This window comes from Notamacropus eugenii, chromosome 1 (genome assembly GCF_028372415.1).
Source record: "Notamacropus eugenii isolate mMacEug1 chromosome 1, mMacEug1.pri_v2, whole genome shotgun sequence".
Lineage (NCBI taxonomy): Eukaryota > Metazoa > Chordata > Mammalia > Diprotodontia > Macropodidae > Notamacropus > Notamacropus eugenii.
In genome coordinates, this window is record NC_092872.1 from 297,890,111 (window position 1) to 297,909,553 (window position 19,443).

At 38.1% G+C, this 19,443-nt stretch overlaps 1 protein-coding gene across 3 annotated transcripts in view; it reads right to left on the minus strand.

Annotated features, from left to right (window-relative positions):
- Window positions 1–19,443, minus strand: part of TOGARAM1 (TOG array regulator of axonemal microtubules 1) — a 108,629-nt gene that overhangs the window by 63,176 nt on the left and 26,010 nt on the right. For all 3 annotated transcript variants that reach the window (XM_072629267.1, XM_072629266.1, XM_072629268.1), the window contains exon 2: window positions 8,437–8,590. In XM_072629267.1, the coding sequence (XP_072485368.1) occupies window positions 8,437–8,590 (154 nt within the window). The remainder of the gene's footprint in view (window positions 1–8,436; window positions 8,591–19,443) is intronic.

A 19,443-nucleotide genomic window follows, 5' to 3' on the forward strand; every position in this document is an offset into this window, starting at 1 on the left:
TGGGAGAAGGGTTCAAGCCCCCTTATCAGCACACCCTGAATTTATGACTTAGAACTGGGTAGCAGGCAACAAAACTATCAGTTTACATCTATCCCCATGTGGTGCTTTGGGATAAGTCTCTGGGTGTCCCAGACCTGGACACCTTCCTGCCATGGTTCATAGGCTCCCCCTGAACACTGGTATACTCTGCATGGGGCAAGCGCTGTATCAGGACCCGTCTTCAATGTTTGAAAAACAATCTGTGTCTCATGCTGACCTGGGCTGGAAAAATTACTTAGTATGACTCTTTCTAGGATTTCCTTATGAGGATCTGGTTTGTTGCATTTTCAAGATTTGGTAGGGGAGCTCTTAAGGAGGAGTTTCTTACTCACAAGTTAAAGAAGATGATAAGAGAATAAGACTTAGATTTCTGGATGATGGCTTAAAAACGGAGCTTCTGGTTTGGAAGGAAGTATATACGTAATGAAGAGAAACAAGTATACATGTGCCCAAATCTCAAATGATTTCATTAAGAGTCTTCCAACTGAAAAGGAAGATGAAGGGAGAAAAGGGCCCAGATACATATGCTAAATCAGATACCAGAGAGAACTGGTATGACATAAGAAAAATAAAAAAGGTACTTGATAACCATAGAAAATAAGAAAAATAAGAATTATACTCATAGCCTAAGCTATAAAATGAATAATTATCAACATGAGTTATGTATTATGACACAAAGCAGTAAATGTTTTTATAGGTGCAACTAAGTTTTAGTGGAAGTTTCTCACAACAGAATATGACACGGGCAGGTAAAATTTGTTCAAAGGAAAGAAATTAAAGGGGTAACAAGTTATGTACAGCAAAAGATCACCCTGTGGGGAAAAACATAAATGGAAAGAGAAACCAATGGTAGAGTGTACTGGGGAGAGAGAAAAGGAAGTGTTATCATAGTGGAACTATATTAAAGGTTGTCAAGTCTGCTGAGGAAATAGGGGACAAATTCCTGATGGGGATCATAAAAAGTGGCACAGAAGAAAAACTAGGAAAGAGAAACAAATTCCTTTTAAACAAATATGCACAGTAAAGCAAAATACGTTTTTTTCATTTAAGCATATTTGTGCATATCTTGTTCTGCACCCTAGATCTATCACCTCTCAGTGAACGTGGATAGTATGTTTCATCCTCAATCTGTGGAGTTATGGAGTCATTGTATTGATCAAAGTTCTCACAGCTTACAAAGTCACAAAGTTATCTTTGCAGGATTCTTATGATATACAGTACACTATATACAGTGTTGTTATTATATAATTGTGCTCTAATTATTGCATGCTATTTCACTTCACAGACATCTTTCCATGTCTTTCTGAAATAATCAATTTCCTCATTTCTTAATCACATAATTCACCTATAAAAGCACTCGGGATGGCTTTATATAAGTTTGCTTTTCCCTGCACTATTTTTTGTCATGTGGCAATAGGCCATCACCACCCTTTCCTCTACTAAGATTTTAAACAATTTTACATTCTAAACTGGTGATGTCCTTGTCTATTTTTCTTTGGCAAGGAGATCAAGTGTTTGCTACCTAAGGCAATTCCTAGATTTTTGGGCTACTTTCTTGTGGCTTTACAACAGAAACACTTGCTTGGGAAATGATAAATCTGTGCCAACATTTGTTCTCTTGTCCACCTCTGATTTTCCTGGCTTCAACAAGTTATTTGAATAAGTCAGGTAGAAGTTTTCTTTATAATAATAGCTATTATAGTTTACAAAACACTTTACATGTAGTATCTCATTTGATCTTCACACAACCCTGTGAAGTAGGTGCTATTATTTCCATTTGACAGATGAGAACACTTGAGCTGACAGTGACTTGCCCAGTCACACAGCTAATAAGTGTCTGAGGAAGGATTTAAACTTAGGCTAACCTCCTAATTTTAAGTAATACAGGGAGAACAAAAAAAGATAACTGTATACAAAACTATGAATCTGTGTTATGAAAATACAGCTTGCTTTTCTTTTAAAATGTATAAGCTCAACATGTCATTTTCTACTTGCTTGTCTATGATTCTTTCAGAATATTCTCCAGTGTATTTAAAAAATATTTGAAGACCCTTTTTTCCTTTTGGGGGGGGGTGTTACTATTTTTACACCTAACCTCTATTTCTTCCTCCTACTCCCATCAAAGTAAATAACACCTACTATATTTCAGGTAACATGCTAAGTGTTGTGGATGCAAAGGGAAAGGGAAAACAAGATTCTTGTCCTCAAGAAGCTCACATTTTAACAGGGAAGCAAAATGCAAAAAACTATATGCAAGAGACAGTTGGGGTTGGTCGGTCGTTGTCCTTCATTCTTGAAGAGGATCAAAATGACATCACTACGCTGGGGTCAAGGTACAATGTGGCTGATCAGACTCATATAAGCTCAGAAGATTCTACCACAGATCCAGCAAAAATAATTCACATGAACATTTGGAGCAGAGATATCTGTAAATTTATAAAGCTCACATTTCTTTTAAACTACTACAATTCTGCTTTGCTCAAAGAGCACAGCACATTCTTTGATGCAGGCATACCATGCTACATAGTCCTGTGCCATTGTATTCCATGTCATAGAACAGATTCCGAAGTTCTTCAGGGAGACTTTGAGAGTGCTTGTGTCACTTCTTCTAAACTCCATGTGAACGTCTGCCTAGGGTTTTAGGCAAACACGTATTTGATATTCAAACAATGTGGCTAGCCATTGGAGTTGTGCTCTTTGCAGTAGAGTTTAAACGCTTGAAGTTCAACTTGAGAAAGGACCTTAGTGTCAAGTAATCATCTTGCTAGGTGATCTTCAGAATCTTTCTCAGATAATTCAAATGGAAGAGATTCAGTTTTCTGGGATGGCGTTGGCATACTGTCCAGATTTCACAGGCATACAATAATGAGATCAGCACAATAGCTCTGTAGACCTTCAGTTTGGTAGACAGTCTAATATTTCTTTTCTCCCACACTTTCCTTCAGAGTCTCCCAAACTAGCTAGTTTTGACAATGCGCATATCAACCTCATCATCTACGTGTATATCTATGGAAAGTATACTGTTAAGGTAAGTAAAGTTATCCATAGCATTCAATATTTCTCCATTAAGTGATGGTTTTGTATATGGATAGTGTGGTTCTGGTTGGTGGAAAACCTGTGTTTTCTTGGTGGTAGTTGTTAGGCCAAAATTACTACAAGCAGCAAAGAAATGATTCATGCTTTGTTGCCTCAGCCTCAGAGGCTGCACTGAATGCATGATTATCTGCAAACAGAAAGTTGCATACTAACTCTCCCTCTAATGTAGTTTTTACTTGTAGCCCTTTTTCAAATAACTTAGCATCAGTGCAGCAGCTTACCTCGATGACATTTTCATTCTCATTGAAGGCATCAATCAACATTACTGAAAACGTCATGCTAAAAGCATGGACTAAGCACAAAACCTTCTTTCACTCCAATTGATGACTAGGAAAGTGCAAGAGCATTGTCAGTTATCCAGAACCCATGCAAGTATGCTGTTATGAAACTAACATATAATACTAATGAACTTCTCTGGGCAAACAGATTTTGCCATAATTTTCCACAAACCTTCATGACTGACAGTATCAAAGGCTTTGGTCAGGTTGAAAAATGTTATGTTACAGACCTCTGTTCTGCTCCTGACATTTCTCTTGGCACTGGTGAACAATGTATGAATGTAAATAACAATAGTTTCTGTCTTCACCAGAAACCCTGAGGGTCTTCCCCTCCCAGATCTACTTTTTTTCTTAAAGAGGCCATTCTTTGCCTCATTTTTTATTAAGCCTTAATCACTGAATGGACACTGCTTCAGTTAAACTGAGTTCTGTTAAAGATCTTAGCTTTAAAAGGTCAAAATCCCCTACTGCAATCTGGGCCATATCCAGTTGTCCTGATGCATAGCTGGCCACTGGTCCCAGATGGCTCTGGAGGAGAAAGTGAGACTGGTGACTTTGAGCTCTCCCTCATTTAAATCCAAATTCACTTGCATGTCATGGTATTACCACGATCCTCTTACAGAACAAAGGACAAATGGCAGCAGCAGTGGGCAACAAACATCATGACGACCACTCCTCAGCCCTTTCTGAAGCCACAATGACTTTCAGGCAGATGACCATCTCCTAGGTGTTCCTAGTAGGATCAGCCTACTAAGGAGGATTCTGGAAAAAATCTTGCCAGCAATGATTACCCCCTTATGACTGTCACAGGACAACCTACTTCCTTTAACTTTATAGAGATGGACAACGGAGACATCCTTAAACTCCTTGGGGACAACCTCCTCTTGTCATATAAAATGGAAAATTTTAGTCAGTTTTTGTATGATCAGTGGACCTCCTGCCTTGTAAAAGCTGTGCTGGGATAGAATCAGCACCAAATGTTTTGCCACAGGAGAGAAGCCTCATGGCATTTAAAATCTGTTCTTTTCTGTTGGAAGTATGGCTAGAAAGGAATTGGCTTCAATATGAGGTATACAGTTAATGGCTTCAGCATTGATTGATGGTAGTCTGTGGAGAACTCTATGAAAGTATTGAGACTATTTCTCTATAATCATGTCTTTATCACGAATCAATGTGGCTCCATAAGCACTAAGTAGTTGAGGTGCACCATTAGTTTTTGATCCCTAAATAAAATAGCCTTTGGGGCATCATAAAAGTGCTTTGGATTGTTACTAACATGTAAATTTGAATTTCATCTGGTTTCTTACTGAGCCTAGAATCCTGTATCTCTCTAAGTTTTGCGTGCACTTTACTTCTGATGGAGTTAAGCACTGCCTTTTTAGAGTTCAATGAACTATCTTGTGGAGTTCTTATTTTTTTATTTAGCAGCTTCTGAATTTCCCCATCATTTTTGTCAGACTAATCTTTATGTTTGTGAGTGTTCTGGCCCAGATGAGTTTATGTGGTGCTGTATACCAAATCTCTGAAAGCTGCCCATTCCTCTTCTGCTCTACTGTTGCCAAATGTGTGCTGGCTCAGCTTTTCAAGTTACCAAGGAACTGTTGACACTCTGACAAGTACTCTAATTTGCTGATGCTAAGTCTTCTGGTAGTTGTCTTGCTTTAAGGTCTCTGCTTTTATTGAATGTGAATATTTAGCTTGGAAAGGACAAGTCTATGATCAGTCCAGCACTCTGCACCACACACCGCCTTCATCACTCTCACATTCTGTCTGTTTCTTCTCCTTACAATGACATAACCTATTAAATGCCAACATTTGCTGCAAGCGCACCTATGATGTTTTAGTGCATTTAGGTAAATAGAAGACAAGTGTTCGTGATGGGAAGGTAAGGAGATGTACAAGTCTTCAGAAGTGATCATTTCTGTTGCTGTTTCTGATTCTATTCCTTGCAAGGACTCCCTGCCAAGTCTGGTAGTCTGTGCCTACTCTGGCATTAAAAGTCACCTAGAATTACAAGCTTGTTCTCTTTCAGCACACTGAAGATGAGAGTCTCCAGGTCTTCATAAAATTTTTCTTTGGGCTCATCACAGCTGTCATGGTGGCATGCTGTTTTCCTAAAAGTGGCAATCATATTGTCATAAACCTGCCATTTACTCCTTCTGGCAGGCATACAAGCTTGTCAACTAGATTAGTTTTGATTGTGAAACCTACGTTAGTTTCACAGTACTCCCCATCACTGTGGTCACTCTGGAAAAATGTGTAATCAGCTCTAACTCCGGTAAGCTGGCCTTCATTTGCCAGCCTTGTTTCACTCAAGGCTGCTATTTGGATGCAAAACCTGCTGAGTTCTCTTGCAGAAGCTATTCATCTTTCAAGTTTATTGGATTTTGTGTTTCCACAAGAGAGTGCACATTCCATGTACTGTTTGTAAGTGAATTACCTTTGCAAAAGTTTTTGTGCATTTTTTGTTTTGACTGCAGAGTGGTACACCCTCCTGCCATAGTAAGCAGGCCAGGGTTGAATGAAGCACACAGTTTTTAAAGTACCTTTTCTAGCCCCTTACACATGCCAGGAGATAAGCAGTGTGTTCCTTTAAAAAGGTTGCTCAGACACACAAGGGCTACTGAATCACATTGCTGCTTCAATCTAATGAGAACATGACCTATGGCCCAGGCCACCTGTGTGCAGAGTTGTGACTACAGGTTCCAGTGTATCTGTATCTGTTGCTTTGTAACTTGCCCGCCTCTACAGGACTTTGAGGTAGATAAAAATGGCAAAATGGTGTGGGCAATGTCTTTTGATTTGCTAACTCATTCTCTAATTCACCAATAGGTTTGAGACCTCAACCTGGTTTGAAACGGTTTACTGGGGTAGGGCCACTGTGCATGTTACAAAATGAAGTATATACAATACACATGAGGGGTAATCCCAGAAGCAAGGCACTAGCAGTGGTAATGGAAATAAAGAGCACAGAGAAAACCAAAACGCTTTCTATGTTGGCTATAACTGAAAATGTATATATGTCTTCTTCTGCACCTTAGTCTGTCACCTGTCACAAGGTGAACACATTTCCTCACTGGTTCCCCGGTAGTATGTTGGGTCATTGTATCAATCGGAGTTTTTAAGGCTTTTAAATTTGTTTTTCTTTATGATATTGTTATTGCATAAATTGTTCTCCTGGTTTTGTCCATTTCACTCTGCATCACTTTGCACAAGTATTCCCAGGTTTGCTTGAAACTGTCACTTTTAATCATCTTATGTGATGCAACAATAATACACTATGGTCATACTTTGTCCAGTCATCTCCCAACTTATGGGCACATTCTTAGTTTCCAATTCAAAGAAAAAGAGCAACTACAAATATTTTTATAATATAGGTCATTCTTTATCTTTAATCTTTTTCAGGAACAGGCTTAGTAGTAGTAATATCAGTAGGTCAAAGCCACAGTTCACAGATATTTTTGGGCACCACAGTTCCAAACTACTTTATGGAATGGCTGCACCAATTCACAGCTCTATTTATAACCCATTAATGTGTCTGTTTCTCAAAGACTTTCCAAATAATTGTCATTTGGGGGGAATCTGATACCAACTCCTTCATTTTATATTTTTCCTCTTCATTTTAAGATTAAAAAAGACTCAGATGAGGTTAAGTTGACTTCCCCAAAGTCACACATATATAGAAAGTAGCAAAGATACATCTGGACTTTTTATATTTATCCAGTTCAACTATACAATGTTATTCACTCTTAGATTCCTTGACCCCTTATAACCTGCCAAAATCCAATACTGAAGGAAACCATACAACTATGCAGACGTGAATGGCCACAAATCTGTTACAGTATCAATTGGACCCTCACTACTACACAGTAATCCTTTTATTTTGCCTTAACTGAATCATTTTCATAAAGCCTCTCCTCTTAGCAGAGGACTATGCCTCATAATTTGTTGGGGAAAATAGAGAATCCATCAATTACGCTCCTTTGCTCCCTAATTCTACATTTCAAACCTCCCAGATATTATTCCCTGTTCTCTCTTCCTCCATCATCTCTTTATCATCTCTTTACTAGTTGTCTGGATCCCATTCCCTTCTGCCTCCTCTGAAAAGACCTTCACTTGACACTAACATCCCCTCAAGTTGCCATCTAATATCTCTCCCCACTCCCACAGCCAAACTCTAGAAAATTTTATCTATACTCATTCCCTCCATTTTCTTTCCACTTCTCTATATATTCCAATATGGCTTCCAATCTTAACCTCCTATTTGAAATGCTTTCTTAACTCTATTTAAGAATGCTTTCTTTAAAGGTTACCAAGTATCTTCTAATCGCTAAATCTGGGCCTTTCCTGAAGGCAAGAACCATTTTATCTCTTTATCCCCAGTGTTTACTACTTAATAAGTGCATAATACTTTTTGAACTGGATTATAAACATTCATTTCCCAGTGTAAAACAGTATTTGATTACATTCATATGCCATAGCTTATTCAGTCATCCACAACTGGTAGATATCTGCTATAAGAACTACTGTTATGAATACTGTGGTACTTAAAGAGCCTTTCTTTCTATCTTTCACTTCCCTGGGGTATATCTCCACAATGAGGATCACTGGGTCAAAGGATATCAACAGTTTTATGACTTTCTTAATACAATTTTATCTGCTAGAGAATGACTCTCATTCTTATACTGTTGTGTCTACTTCCTGTGTTGATCTTTTATGAAAGGTTAACAGATGAGAAGATTTTTTTCATCCAGTTAATATCATCTTTTTTTATTGCACTAATTTTGTTTAAAGAAAAAATATTTGGCAACTAAAATTACTTAAGTCTTTTGTGATTTTTATTTCATTTAATTTCCTCCTATCTCAGTTATGAAAGGTAACTTATGTTTTCTTGCAATTTTTTGATATCTTATTTTATATTTAGTTTATGTAAATAAATGCTTATTGAATTTAATCAATTTCAGAGTATAAAAAAGTCTTTCACTTATTTAAAACATGCTCTCTACCTGCAATTGTTACTTACCAGCATATACAGGAGGTGGCTCTGGGTTAAAATCCAAACTATTCTGAAATAAATGCCTTGACATTCTTTTTCTGCTAAAACACAAATCATCACTCACTGGTATTCCTTGAGAGGGTCTTAATTTTGGAGCTGGGATGAAGTCATATGCAGAGAACTATAAAGAACAGAAGAATAAATTAGGTAAAGATATCTTTAACTTAACTATAACATAATACAAAGGGTACATGATAGCTAGCATTATATAGTATTTCAAGTTTAATAAGTACTAGCTATATTATCTCAACTGATCTGACAACAAACCTGGGAGTTAAATAAACCATTTGTCCAAGGTCTCACAGCTATAAATATAGCATGTAGGATTCAATTCAAACTTCATCATTTCCATCTGACTACTTTCCTGGGCGTCATGGTCTCTATAAGATGAAATCAACTCTCAAACACCTCCTCAGTGGCCCTTGCCCTTGGAGTCTCTTCCTCTGGTTGGAGAGGGTGGGGAGTAGATATCCAGATCTTCAGTCTGAAAAAGTTACCCAGAGAATTCACCTCATCAAGTCCCATCCTACAACTCTCCTGGATTTCATGAGCTTCAGAAACTCATCAACCTACAAGATGAAATAGGCCCTGAAACTCACTTTCTAAGGTCATTTCACATCCCTGCCTTAGGACTGCATCATGCTGGTGCCTAGTAACCTCTTCCCCACCATTTTCAGCTTTTTATGTGCAGCACTCCTCCTTTGGACAGTAAGCTCCTAGAGGGCAGGGATGATATTGTGCCTTTCTTCGTATTCTCAGGGTTTAAGACTGTGCCTAGTATGTAGCTGTTCAGTTATTTCAGTCACATCCAACTCTTCACAATCCCATTTGAGGTTTTCTTGGCAGATACTGGAGTGGTTTGGCATTTCCTTCTCCAGCTCATTTTATAGATGAGGAAACGGGTAAACAGGGTTAAGTGACTTGCCTAGAGTCATATAGCTAGTGTCTGAGGCCAGATTTGAACATACGAAGATGAATTTTTCTGACACCAGGCCCAGTACTCGATCAGCTGCACTACCCCGCTGACAAGTTGGTACATAGCTGGTACTGTTTCTAACTCTGTCCCAGGTATGAGTCTAGGTCTAGTAATCTTTCTGTTATAGCAAGAAGTTTCATTTATAATAAGGGAAAACTTTAAAAATTTATAATTACTTAAAAAAACCCCACAATAATAAACTAAACTGCATATATGTGGTACTATGGAAATATTTTTCCTAACTGTGATCCAAAAGCTAAGGTTTCTTATTACCTTGACTATTCTACCCAAACATAATATTTTTGACTTTAAGTCTCCCCATTTTTTTGCTCACATGATGGGTCTGGAGAAAGTAAAAAAAAAAAGAATGTGATGAAATTACAATTTTCATACCAAACTAAGCAAAAGAGAACACACCTAAAAAAAACTACAATGAAATTTTAATAAAAGTTACAATTACACAGCAGTGGTCTTCAAAATTTTTATCATGTATTCCTATCAGAGGAGGCATGCCCAATATATGCTATTTACTTATAAACTATATACATATACTAACGTACTAATACAGTACATGCAGTATAAAACACACAAAATAAAAATTTTAAAGGATGAAATAAAATTTTAACTAGCTTATTTCATTTATTAATGATAAAAACCTTTTCTGCTCTTGATATTATCATTAATAATATTTTTAATGATAGCAATGTTGAATTAGTGGTTATTCATTATTGTAATTTCTGATTTTGAATTATCAAATCATTGGATAATCCCAGGATAATTCAAAGTATATTTACTCTTCCTTACAGAAAATTAATTATTTGCCTCATACTATGGCTCAAACTCTAAACCAAATGATATACTTCAAAGTCTCTTTCGCTATTTCAACAAAAATGCCACATTATCCTTTCTACCAAGCATGAAGTGTTCCAAAAGTTTTAGTATAGTTTTAAGTTTTAGTGGCTTAAAACTGCACTAAGACTTTTGGGATACACTGTATAATACTGGGAAATTGACTGAGATAATGAAACAGCAGACAACTGTCACATTTTTATGTAATATTAGTTTTACAATCTATGTAAGATACTAATATTTCTTGTTAAAAACTTTCATTCCCTCACCAAGTACTATTCACCACCAGCGTTTTAATCATTAGGGTTAAAAGATTTGCCCCTCTAAAGGTTAAAAATGAAATAGAAAGTAAGGTGATTGTGCTAGCCTCCCACTCCTAAAGAAGAGGATAAAAATACAAGACAAACCCTACAGCATTAGAGATATGAACCCGCTAGAGCTGGGTTAAGCCCCTATCATTCTTCTGTAAATTCTTATAATGTTCTTTTACCTTCATGATTATAACTTTGTATCAGTGATACAAAGTTCACTGATACATACTTTGAAATGAATTATGAATGAAATGTATGTAATTATGAATGCAAGGTGAAGATAAAACAGAAAGGAATTAAATGCATTTTAAAATATCTTAAATGAATTTTGTGGGTAAAGATGGTTACTTTCAAAGTTGTATTATGTATTCTGCTAAAACTATAACAATCTTAACGTATCATGTTGTTAATGTTAATGCAAAACAACTGATTTAAGATATCAGTAATGGCAATTACTGTGTTGGAATCTCTTGGGATTTGACTTATTACCTATAATCTCTCTTAGATCCAAGAAAAAACACCAATGGTAATAAATCAGCAACCCATCATTTCAAGGGGAAATTTTAGCAAGCTAAATAATACATCTAATTTTTAATACCAGAACTAAATAGATGAATTCATTGCTGGGAAAAGTTGGGGGAAATGGTTCAGTCAGGGCAGTGATAATCCCTGAGTATTCTGATTCACCAACTGGTTAATGAATATTTCAAAGTAGATGTTCTGGAGACATCTCAAGATATCCAAAATTGAACTCATTATCTTTCTCCTCAAACAATATTTCAAACTTCGCTATTTCTCTTAAAGGGACCACGACTATTACAGGGGCAGCTTGGTGGTATGGTGTATAGAATGTTGGGCCTGGGGTCTGGAAGACCCATCTTCCCTAATTCAAATATGACCCCAGAAACTTACCAGCTGTTTGACCCTAGGCAAGTTACTTCACCCTGTTTACCTCAGTTTCCTCATCTGTAAAATTAGCTGGAGAAAGAAATGGCAAAACACTCCAGTATCCTTGCCAAGAACCTCCCTACCTAACATACACAAAAAGGGGTCATGAAAGTCAGACCTGACTGAAAATGATTAAACAACAAATACATACATTGTGGATTTTGATACTCTTGTTTCATAAAAACTGCTGAGAGTTTTTTTCCTAAGGAATGTATGCGTTCTGGGTCACACAATCCTGGGTTATTCAGTTACACTATTTTCAGCTTATCCCTGGCCTAGTCTGTTTCATTAATTTACTTTTTTTTTGCTATTTTTTTTTGGAGGGGGTAAGGCAAGGCAATTGGGGCAAAGTGAATTGCCCAAGGTCACGCAGCTAGTAAGCGTATCAAGTGTCTGAGCTTGGATTTGAACTCAGGTTTTCCTGACTCGAGGGCTGGTGCTCTACTTACTGTGCCACCTAGCTGTCTCTATCTCTCTATTTTTTAACCAATACCAGACACTTTGATAACTGCTGCTTTATAAGTCTGAGGTCTGGAAATGTTATCATCCCTTTGTCTGTACCCTTTTCCATAATCTCTGTAGGTATCTTTTGCCTTTCCTAAATGACCTTTATCATGTTATCAAGCTGTATAAAGTATCCCCTTGACAATTTTATTGGTATAGCATTAAAAATGTAAATTAAATTTGGTAGTGTTGTCATTTTTATTATGTTGGCACACCCCAGCCACAAGCAATGACTATTCCTCCAATGTTTTCCACTGGCTTCTTTCTAGGTGTACTGGTGCCACACCATGGAGTTTACAATTTCAAAAAGAATCTCTCGGCATCTGTGGAATTCACTGCCAATATTGTCCACTCTCTATAGGCACTCCCAACTGAAAGTTCATCACTCCATTGGTTTTCTACTGATAACAGAGCAGCTCAAGATATTTACCTTGTTTCTCAGGGTCAGAACTATGCCAGAGTCAACTTACCCCTTGGGGTATCTGCAATAGTCAATACAAACTTAAAGAGAGGCAACCTCCATACTATCCAAGACCTTCTTTCCTCCTGATACTATGTAACAAGTAAAGAAATGAGTTGGGCCCTATTTCCAGGAATCCCTTAGTTGGGCATCTATCTCATGTGTCCACAATCTCATTCTACTCTTAATCTACAATCTCATCCTATTGTCAATCTTTATAGTAATTGTTATTTTAGTCTTTTTCCTAGTCCTACAGATCTCTAAATGTATAACCAGAGTGCTCTGCTATCACAGGGTGGGCAACACCACCCAGCTGTTCCCCTAACTCTTATTATGTGGTATTAGCTGTAAATTTGAAGAGATATTAGAGATGAACGTAATTTAGTGAAGCTTTTAAAACTTCAAGGTCGGAGGAGAGTGGGGGGGGGGGGGGGTGGAGTTGGTTGGTTGCTATCCTTCATTCTCAAAGAGGACTAAAATGACATCACTATGTTGGAGTCAAATTACAGTGTGTTCAACTGTGGCTAATCAGATCAATAAGAGTGGTGTATGGAGATGAAGAAGGAAGGGCCTTTATTTCTCTTTATTGACGAGAATAATCTAAAGATTAGCCTGCAATTTAGGCATAGGTACATGTATTTCCTTGAATTTGAGATTCCCTTACTCCATTGCTTGTTCCTACTTTCTCAGAAGGCCAAGTACAGATAAACAACAGATCTATTTCTGTTCCTTTACCTAATTCCAAAAGAAAAACAGTTTGCCCTCCTCTGCTGGCAAGGCTAACAGTTTGTCATATTCCACTTGTAAGGTCAGTCATAGACAGAAACAAGTTTCCCTGCTCCATTTGCAAGGTTTACTAGAGACAAAAAAAAGCTGTGTGGTTTTTTCCTCAGAGTATAAAAATCTGCTGTATGCCAGGGTGATGGGGAATAGAGGTGGAGATGGGGGGGTTGGCAGGAATTTTTCCTTTTCTCTTCTCCTGCAGTTAACTATTTCCTAGACAGAATTTCTTCTAACCTGTACCCAAAATTACAAGCACCCACAATTGGGCTGGTAGGTACAAAAAATTGGTAAAACAGACAAGCTGGTGAAAGGGAGTAAGAAGGTAGCAGTGGAATTGCTGAGACTAAGAAAAGTAAATTGGATGAGGTGGTTACATTATCAGAAGTTGATAAATGGCTATAAAGACTTAACCAGGTGCTTTGGGTGAAGTGTAAACAGTCAGAGGTACTTGGGTTGTTTTTTAAATTTTTTAAAGGCTAAAAATTTCAATCAATATGAAAAATAGGTGCCTTCTCAATGGGGCAGGGAGGAAGGAAGAGAATTTGGAACTCAAAATTTAAAAAAAAGTGCTAAAAATTGTTTTTACATATCATGGAGAGAAAATAAAATATAAAATCATAAAAAATATGGAAAGCAGGGCTAATTATTTAGTCATTTATATTCAGTGTGTCATGTTTATATTTCTATTGTAGCCAAGTAACGGCTGCATTCCAAATATGGGTTGCTTTCCTTCCTGGAGAGGGTGAAGGAACTTGAGGAATACTTTTTCACACTCTAATCTGTTACAGATAATCAAGTGTTTCTAAAAGAAAGAGAACAGGGATCTGAGGTAGAAGGGAAATGGCTCTCCTTAAGAGGTTGTAGAGGACTATCACAGATAAAAGAACTGGAAGACAAAGGACAGTTGTACTCATAGGCCTAAAAAAGGATCTGAGGCTCTTACTGAAGAGGGAACTGATTGCTCGGAGAAAACTGCTGCTTATCCTCCAAAATGACACAGGACAGTCACAGAAATGATCAGTCAAGAGGGTTATCCAAAATCAGATGAAGAAGCAAAGAGTAATGGGAGTTCATGATTTCCTGCTCAAGAACATATAACCTGAGTCCCTCCGTTCTTCTGCTCCTAAGGTTATTCAACTTCTTGCCCACAACTTTTAAATCTTTGACAACACCTGTTATGTTCTTTGTGGATTTACTGTTCTGACAGCCACAATGGAGAACACATCAAAGTGGATTACAAGTACTACATATTTCTGGTAATATATATGAGCAAAAATGATTTTAAAAGATTAAAAAGACAGACATGGAACCAAGATGGTGGAGTAAAGGCAGTGACTTGCCTGAGCTCTCCCCCAAACCCCTCCAAATACCTTTAAATAGGAGGAGCCAAGAGATGGCATAGTAGAAAGACACACATAAGCTAGCTCCAAACCCACTGCCCATAAAATACCTGTAAAGAAGAACTCCCAACAAATTCTGGAGCAGCAGAAGCCACAGAACAATGGAGTGGAGGAGATTTCTGTTCCAGAGAGACCTGAAAAACTGACATGAAAGGTCCATAGCTCACTGGACCCAGAGCAGAGCCCAGCCCTGCCTTGGCCGCATGGTACCGGCACTGAGGGGAGTAGATCCAAGCAGGTTTCAGGGACAGAATCTCCAGCAGCCGTGCAGGTCCCTCCACCCACAGGTGACAAGGGTCGGTGAGAGAGTCTTTCTGGGTGGCCGACAGGGGAGTGGGGTGTCCCCGTGGCTCAGGCCCCCTCGGTAGGCAGCAGCTGGGGGAGGCAGCAGACAGGAGCTCCCAAAGCAGGCAGGAGCTCAGATCCATTGTCGAAGGTCTTCACATAAACCCCCTGAGGTGTGGGGGCCCTGTCCCCACCTGAGCACCTGAACTTAATCTCACACTGAATAGCAGCCCTGCCCCCGCCCAAAGCCCTGAGGCTGGGAAGCAGCATTTGAATCTCAGACCCCAAGCACTGGCTGGGCAGATCTGGAGGGGAGTTGGGGGTGAAAAGAAAACTCAGAAGTCAAGTCACTGGCTGGGAAAATGCCCAGAAAAGGGAAAAAAAAAATAAGACTATAAAAGGTTACTTTCTTGGTGAACAGATATTTCCTCCCTTCCTTTCTGATGAGGAAGAACAATGCTTACCATCAAGGAAAGACACAGAAGTCAAGGCTTCTGTATCCCACACATCCAAAATAAATATATCATGGGCTCAGGCCATGGAAGAGCTCAAAAAGGATTTTGAAAATCAAGTTAGAGAGGTGGAGGAAAAACTGGGAAGAGAAACGAGAGAGATGAAAGAAAACCATGAAAAGCAGGTCAACACCTTGCTAAAGGAGACCCAAAAAAATGCTGAAGAAAATAATACCTTAAAAAATAGGCTAACTCAATTGGCAAAAGAGGTTCAAAAAGCCAATGAGGAGAAGAATGCTTTCAAAAGCAGAATTAGCCAAATGGAAAAGGAGGTTCAAAAGCTCACTGAAGAAAATAGTTCTTTCAAAATTAGAATGGAACAGATGGAGGCTAATGACTTTATGAGAAAGCAAGAAATCACAAAACAAAACCAAAAGAATGAAAAAATGGAAGATAATGTGAAATATCTCATTGGAAAAACAACTGACCTGGAAAATAGATCCAGGAGAGACAATTTAAAAATTATGGGACTACCTGAAAGCCATGATTAAAAAAAAAAGCCCAGACATCATCTTTCATGAAATTATCAAGGAAAACTGCCCTGAGATTCTAGAACCAGAGGGCAAAATAAGTATTCAAGGAATCCACAGAACACTGCCTGAAAGAGATCCAAAAAGAGAAACTCCTAGGAACATTGTGGCCAAATTCCAGAGTTCCCAGGTCAAGGAGAAAATATTGCAAGCAGCTAGAAAGAAACAATTCAAGTACTGTGGAAATACAATCAGGATAACACAAGATCTAGCAGCTTCTACATTAAGGGATTGAAGGGCATGGAATAGGATATTCCAGAAGTCAAAGGAACTAGGACTAAAACCAAGAATCACCTACCCAGCAAAACTGAGTATAATACTTCAGGGGAAAAAATGGTCTTTCAATGAAATAGAGGACTTTCAAGCATTCTTGATGAAAAGACCAGAGCTGAAAAGAAAATTTGACTTTCAAACACAAGAATCAAGAGAAGCATAAAAAGGTAAACAGCAAAGAGAAGTCATAAGGGACTTTACTAAAGTTGAACTGTTTACATTCTTACATGGAAAGGCAATATTTGTAACTCTTGAAACTTTTCAGTATCTGGGTAGTTGGTGGATTACATATACACACACACATGGACACACACACATACACACACACATAGAGACAGAGAGCACAGAGTGAATGGAATAGGATGGGATCATATCTTAAAAAAATGAAACTGAGGGGTGAGAGAGAAATATATTGGGAGGAGAAAGGGAGAAATGGAATGGGGCAAATTATCTCTCATAAAAAAGGCAGGTAAAAGACTTTTTAGTGGAGGGAAAAAGAGGGGAGGTGAGAGAAAAACAGGAAGTTTACTCTCATCACATTCCACTAAAGGAAGGCATAAAATGCACACCCATTTTGGAATGAAAACCTATCTTACAATACAGGAAAGTGGGGGAGAAGGGGATAAGCAGGGTGGGGGGGGGATGATGGAAGGGAGGGCAATGGGAGGAGGGAGCAATTTGAAGTCAACACTCTTGGGGAGGGACAGGATCAAAAGAGAGAATAGAAGCAACGGGGGGCAGGATAGGATGGAGGGAAATATAGTTAGTCTTACACAACACGACTATCATGGAAGTCATTTGTAAAATTACACAGATATGGCCTATATTGAATTGCTTGCCTTTCCAAAGGGAATGGGTGGAGAGGGAGGGATGAAGAGAAGTTGGAACTCAAAGTTTTAGGAACAACTGTCGAGTACTGTTCTTGCTACTAGGAAATAAGAAATACTGGTAATGGGGTACAGAAAGTTATCTTGCCCTACAGGACAAAAGAGAAGATGGGGATAAGTGAAGGGAGGGATGTTAGAAGAGAGGGCAGATTGGTGATAGTGGCAATTAGAATGCTCGGTGTTTTGGGTTGAGGGGGAGGGGAGAAATGGGGAGAAAATTTGGAACCCAAAACTTTGTGGAAATGAATGTTAAAAGTTAAATAAATAAATTTTAAAAAATAAAAATAAAAAAAAATACCTTTATATAATGACTCTAAAATTCTAGAGTGGCAGAACCCACAAAAAGAGGAAGTGCAACAATTTTCCAACCCAAGAAGACTTAGAAAGTTGGCAGGAAAGATCTGTTGTACTAGGGTGAGAGAAGATTGCATTCTGGTACAGGACAGGTAGACCAGGAGCAGGCTTTGGGCAACTGAATCAGTGGCAACAGTGCCACTTTCCAGATTTCTCAGACCACAAACAGTAAAGGGATTGGACAACAGGTCAGAAGGAGATTTATAGGGATCCCTTTGCTGGCACCAGGGGCAGGACTGTGTTACATTGCCCATACTTGGATCTGGGTCCTCGTCCTGGATCTTAGTCCCAGAGGGAGGAGGAGCACTAACACAACAGAGCTTGTAGATGAAAGGGAGCAGAGACCCTGGTCACAGTTCCAGGGTTGAAGAGAGAGCTTATGGTTGCTCACAAACCAGTGCACACCATAGGAGAGCAGTAAACATACTTATCCTCAGAAGAAAATACTGCTTTGGAAAAGTAAAAAAGTTACAGGTTTCGAGAATTACTTCTGAAAACAGCTGCAGAAAAAACCTGAAGGTTGGGACAGTGTCCCCCTCTACTTGAGAAGTAGAGCCCCACTTTAGCACAGAGTTAAAAGGCAAGAAATAGGACGGAAAATGAGCAAACAGAACAAGTTCTGACCACAGAAAGTTACTCTGGTGACAAGGAAGATCAAAACACACTCAGAAAAGACAACAAAGTCAAAATTCCTGTATCCAAAGCCTCAAAGAAAAATGTGATTTGGTCTTAAGCCATGGAAGGATTTTGAAAATCAAGTAGGAGAGGACAGAGGAAAAATTGGGAAGAAAAATGAGAGTGATATAAGAAAATCATGAAAAAAAAAGAGTCAACAGCTTGGTAAAGGAAGCAAAAAAATACTGAAGAAAATAATACCTTAAAAAACAAAATAGGCCAAATAGTAAAAAAAAAGCACAAAAATCCAATAAAGAGAAGAATGCCTTGAAAAGTAGAATTGGCCAAATGGAACAAGATATACAAAAATTCACTGAAGAGAAGAACTCCTTAAAAAAAGCAGAATTGGGCAAATGGAAATGGAGGTACAAAAAGTTACAATTGGGCAAGTGGAAGCTAATGACTTTATGAGACATCAAGAAATAATCAAACAAAATCAAAAGAATGAAAAAATGGAAGAGTATGTGAAATATCTCACTGGAAAAACAACTGACCTGGGAAATAGATCTAGACAATTTAATATTAATTAAATAATTTATAATTAAGATAATTAAAATTATTAGACTACCTGAAAGTCATGATCAAAAAAGGAGACTAGACATCATCTTTCAAAAATTATCCAGGAAAACTGATATTCTAGAACTAGAGGGCAAAATAGAAATTGAAAGAATCTCCCAATCACTTTCTGAAAGAGATCCAATAAGAAAAACTCCTAGGAAGATTACAGACAAAATTCAGACCTCCCAGATCAAGAAGAAAATACTGCAAGCAGTCAAAAAGAAACAATTCAAATATAGTGGAGCCACAATCAGGATAATACAAGGTTTAGCAGTTTCTACATTAAAGGACTGAAGGGCTTGGAATATGATACTCCAGAGGGCAAAAGAGCTGGGACTAAGACCAAGAGTCACCTACCCAGCAAAACTGAGTATAATCCTTCCGGGGGAAAAAAATGAACATTCAATGAAATACAGGACTTTCAAGCATTCCTGATGAAAAGGACAGAGCTGAATACAAAATCTAATTTCCACATACAAAATACAAAAAAGAATAAAAAGGTAAACAGGGAAGAGAAATCTTAAGGGTTTCAATAAAGTTAAAACTGTTTACATTCCTACATGGAAAAATGATATTTATAACTCCTAAAAACTTTTTTGTTATTAGGGCAGTTAGGAATATGCATAGCAGAGGTGTGAGCTGAATAGGATGACATGATTATCTGAAAAA